The 4054-nt window shown below is 44.7% G+C and overlaps 1 protein-coding gene across 1 annotated transcript; it reads right to left on the reverse strand.

The window, feature by feature from the left end:
- Nucleotides 1-635: 635 nt before the first annotated feature.
- Nucleotides 636-4054, reverse strand: RPS13 (ribosomal protein S13). The gene is made up of 6 exons (XM_044258900.1): nucleotides 3946-4054; nucleotides 3751-3799; nucleotides 3474-3552; nucleotides 2110-2279; nucleotides 1322-1422; nucleotides 636-713 (listed from the first exon to the last, which is right to left on the reverse strand). The coding sequence occupies exons 1-6, from the start codon at nucleotides 3966-3968 to the stop codon at nucleotides 680-682; spliced, it is 456 nt and encodes a 151-aa protein (XP_044114835.1). The 5' UTR covers nucleotides 3969-4054; the 3' UTR covers nucleotides 636-679.

Here is a 4054-nt window from a genome sequence, read left to right on the forward strand (position 1 = left end):
CTGGTTCCCTCTGCTCCAGATGGAACTGTGCTTGCTGTTAGCTGAATTCCTTCTTCCTCATCTTTAAGCCTTACCAGCAAGACTGGGATCCAATACCAGTTCTTCCTGAAGCCCTCTCCATACTGCAGAGGAACTTTCTTGCACATTCCCGACTAGACTATACCACTACATACACTATCTGGATGGTCTTTATCACAGGTCCAGCTCAGGATTAACACTGAACGTACTGAGAACACTTAAGAAACAGGGCACCTGGGTAGCTCAATGTCTAATTTTGGCTCAGTGCAGCCCCGAGTCAGGCTCTGTGCTCAGTCTGCCTGTCCCCTGCCCTCTTTGTCAGTAAATAAATCTTAAAAACAAAAGCTTAACATTTTTGTCATGACATCAAAAAAATTAAGTCACGACTTCCTTGTTTCTTCCAGTCCTACCACCCCCACTCTCCATTTAACAACCCCTCATGAAGTTATGAACTGCTCACCTAGTTAACAGTGAAAGGAAGAAAAAGATAGGTGCTATCCTGTTGCCCCCTGCGTGGAATCACGTACTTCTCACTGTGCTAATACACGCTCACATCTAAAAAGATCAACATAAATGAATCAACTTGTTATTTTTAGGAAAAGAAATACAAAATATGCTTCTAGTTAGACAATGATTTTATTGCTTGAGTACATAGTCAAATTTACGCGACCAGTGCAGAGGCTGTGGATGACTCGCTGAAAAGGAAAAAAGGGGGAAGAAGAGCTCATTAAAAGAGGTCCTCCATATTCATTCAGACTCTCACACCTAATGGAGCTACTTCTAAACAGCTAAAAATAAACCACAAATATATAAAATGCACTATAATGCCAAGTTCCTGAATTAGTTCATTGTGCCCAAGCGTAAGGAACGAAGATGCTCACTCAGCTAATGAAGAACCAGCCAACATAAGGAAAAGACCTTCTGGTGGAAAACTGACAATGTCTGGAAATTAATTAATATAGTGAGCAATGTATGCAAACCTGAACATAAACACAGGGAGCAAAGGTATGAAGTGAAACTATACCCACTATCTAGAAGCGATTTAAAGGGCTTATTAATGTTTTAAAAAATCAGGGATCTACAAACCACATCCCTTGCTTGTCTTTGGAAATAAAGTTTCAGTGGACCACAGCCATGCTCATTTTTTTACATACTGTCTATGGCTGTATTCCTCCTAATAATGGCAGAGTTGAAGGGTACCTGACCACGTAGCCATGGCCTAAAACAGCTTTTACTAGAGTTGCTACTGTATTTACTGTATGGCTAACGTCTGCTCTTATTAACAAAAAACGTTAATACTTACTATTTCCAATTGGGGGGGAGGACTCGTTTGGTCTTATAGTATCGAGCCAACCGGTGAATACGGCTTTCTATCAGAATCAGTCGGAATTTAGCATCCTTGTCCTAAAAATAGACAGAATTCAAGAAAAACACTCAAAACATTATCAAACTTTATTTTAACATAAGAATGGACAGACACCATGCAGTCTAATGAAGTTACCCAATGCCCTGTAACAGATTCATAGACTAGAGTTCATGGGGCTCGAATTAAGTCCTTAAGGGGGGGCGCCTGGGTGGCTCAGTGGGTTAAGCCTCTGCCTTCGGCTCAGGTTATGATCCCAGGGTCCTGGGATCGAGCCCCACACAGGGCTCTCTGCTCAGAAGGGAGCCTGCTTCCTCCTCTCTCTCTGCCTACCTCTCTGTCTACTTGTGATCTGTCTGTTAAATAAATAAAAAATATAATCTTAAAAAAAACAGAAACAAAAACAAAAAAAAACCCCAAACCCAAAAAACTCCTTAAGGGAATTTAAGATTTCCAGAAATCTTAACATGAATGATCTGCAACACTCTGTAACTAAAAAAAAAAAAAATGAAGCAATAAAACTTTGCAAATAAACACCTCAACATTTTCAACCAACTGAATATACGGCAGCTACTAGAGCAAAAGTCATGCCCCCACAATTTCTTCTGGTACATTTTAAAGCAGCTGGAGTGTGACAAGTTTGTGCTTTAAGCCTCTTTAGGTAATTTACATCAGATGCCTAATACTTTACTGAAATTAAGTTCATATAAGCAATTCTATTCTCTCACCTTTCTGTTCCTCTCAAGATGCTTTCGAACAGCAACAGCTTTCTTAATCAAATGGTAGAGATCCTCAGGAAGATCAGGAGCGAGTCCTTTGGACTTAAGAATTCTCAAGATTTTATTGCCTGTCACAAAACGTACTTGTGCCACACCATGGGAGTCTCTCAGAATCACACCTGAAAAAGAAGTAACATAAATTCCCCCACCAAACACGCAGCTGAAGCATGTGATGTCAAAGCGCTGAGATCAAGTAATTTTCCAAATTTTCCTCTGTAAAACAGGGTTACTTATCTATCACAGAAAGCAACATGAGAATGCATGCAAACCTGAGACATCCAAGGTTGGTTTACCCAACACCCAACCTTCTGGAGGAAACTGCAAATGTTTAAAGACCATCATCAGAGCAAACTTGCTGGATTATAGGCCACCAAAGAGATCAATGAGATTCCAGCTATGTATATTTCTTCAGTAATTAAAACCCAACATTTATTAAGTAATTGTGTTGGACTTTTAATTTTTTTTCCGATTTGTCAGAGAGAGAGGGAGAGAGCACAAGCAGGGAGAGTGGCCAGCAGGGAGCCCCATGCAGGACTTGATCCCAGTACCCCGATCATGACCCGAGCTGGAGGCAGACACTTAACCGACCGAGCACCCAGGCGCCCCTGTATCACACATCCTTGTAAAAACTTTACACACTTTTTTTTTTTTAAATTCTCAAAACAGCACCATCTGAATACTTGACAGTCTATTACCTACTTCCTATAGTGTGTAGCACCTCTGTTAGACTACATAAGCTCCAAGAAGGCAGGTATTTTGTCCTTTTCTAGACTACTGTATTCTCTGGGTCCAGACCCACACAGGAGGTGAACATCTGCTGAATGAAACCACCTGCACAAAGTTACACACAACCAAGGTTCAAACCACAACGCAAGAAGTGTGACAAGTGCTCTCGTGTTGCCAATCCCAACTCCTCCATTTAACAGATGAGTGACCTGGGCGAGTTGTATAGCTGCCCAGTGCCTGTTTCCTCAACTGAAGGATGGAGGGAAAACTTCGCATTTGAAGGGACAGCGGTCAGAACGAAAAGAGGTCGGTAAAGGTAAAATGTTTAGAATCATTCAAACTAGGGAGAGCACAAAGCCCACAGTAAATACTCATTAAATTTTGGAGACCATTTTAGTAATTTCCTCCTCTACCAAATAAGAACCTGAGAGTCCGACGAATGAACACTAGGCCCCGGTCATTGGTAGCAAAGCCAGGAAAAGGAACAAAAGTTCGAAGCATCTATGCGGCCCATTTACCCCCAGCGATTTTCCCAGCAAGTTACATGCGGGCAGGCGGAAGGCGCTACGTTACTCAGGAACACCCACCGATCTGCGAGGGAGTCAGGCCCTTCTTGGCCAGTTTGTAGATCTGCTCCTTCACGTCGTCAGACGTCAACTTCAGCCACTGTTTACGAAAAGAAAGTGGCCTTAGGGCGAGAAACCAGGGAGGGGACCGAAGCTCGGCCGTCCTCACCACCCTCAGCGGCGCTCCTCATCATGCACACATGGCCCCCGGCCGGCACTGAGTCTCCCGGGAGACTCGGGATGGAAGGCAGCCCCCTCACCCCTCCCGCCTTCCCCGGCGTCCCCGCAAGCTACTTACGGTAGGAACGCTGCGGCGGTAAGGCAGAGCCGACTGGGACAGGCCCTTCCTGGGGAGAGAAACAGTCTCCGGATGAGGTGGTGATCAGTGCCACAACGGCCTAGAAAATCATCCTCTCGACTCGCTGCCCACGCGCTCTCCATTCCCCCAGCCCCGCGGCCCAGCCCTGCAACCCGCTCAGAAACCCGAGCTCACCCGGGAGCATGCATGCGACCCATGATGGCGGCGGTCAGGCAGCGAAAAAGAGAGCGAGGGTAGAAACGCCGCAGGAAGCCACCCAGCACACAGGAAGTGACCTCACACA

The sequence above is a fragment of the Neovison vison genome, chromosome 7 (assembly GCF_020171115.1).
Source record: "Neovison vison isolate M4711 chromosome 7, ASM_NN_V1, whole genome shotgun sequence".
NCBI lineage: Eukaryota > Metazoa > Chordata > Mammalia > Carnivora > Mustelidae > Neogale > Neogale vison.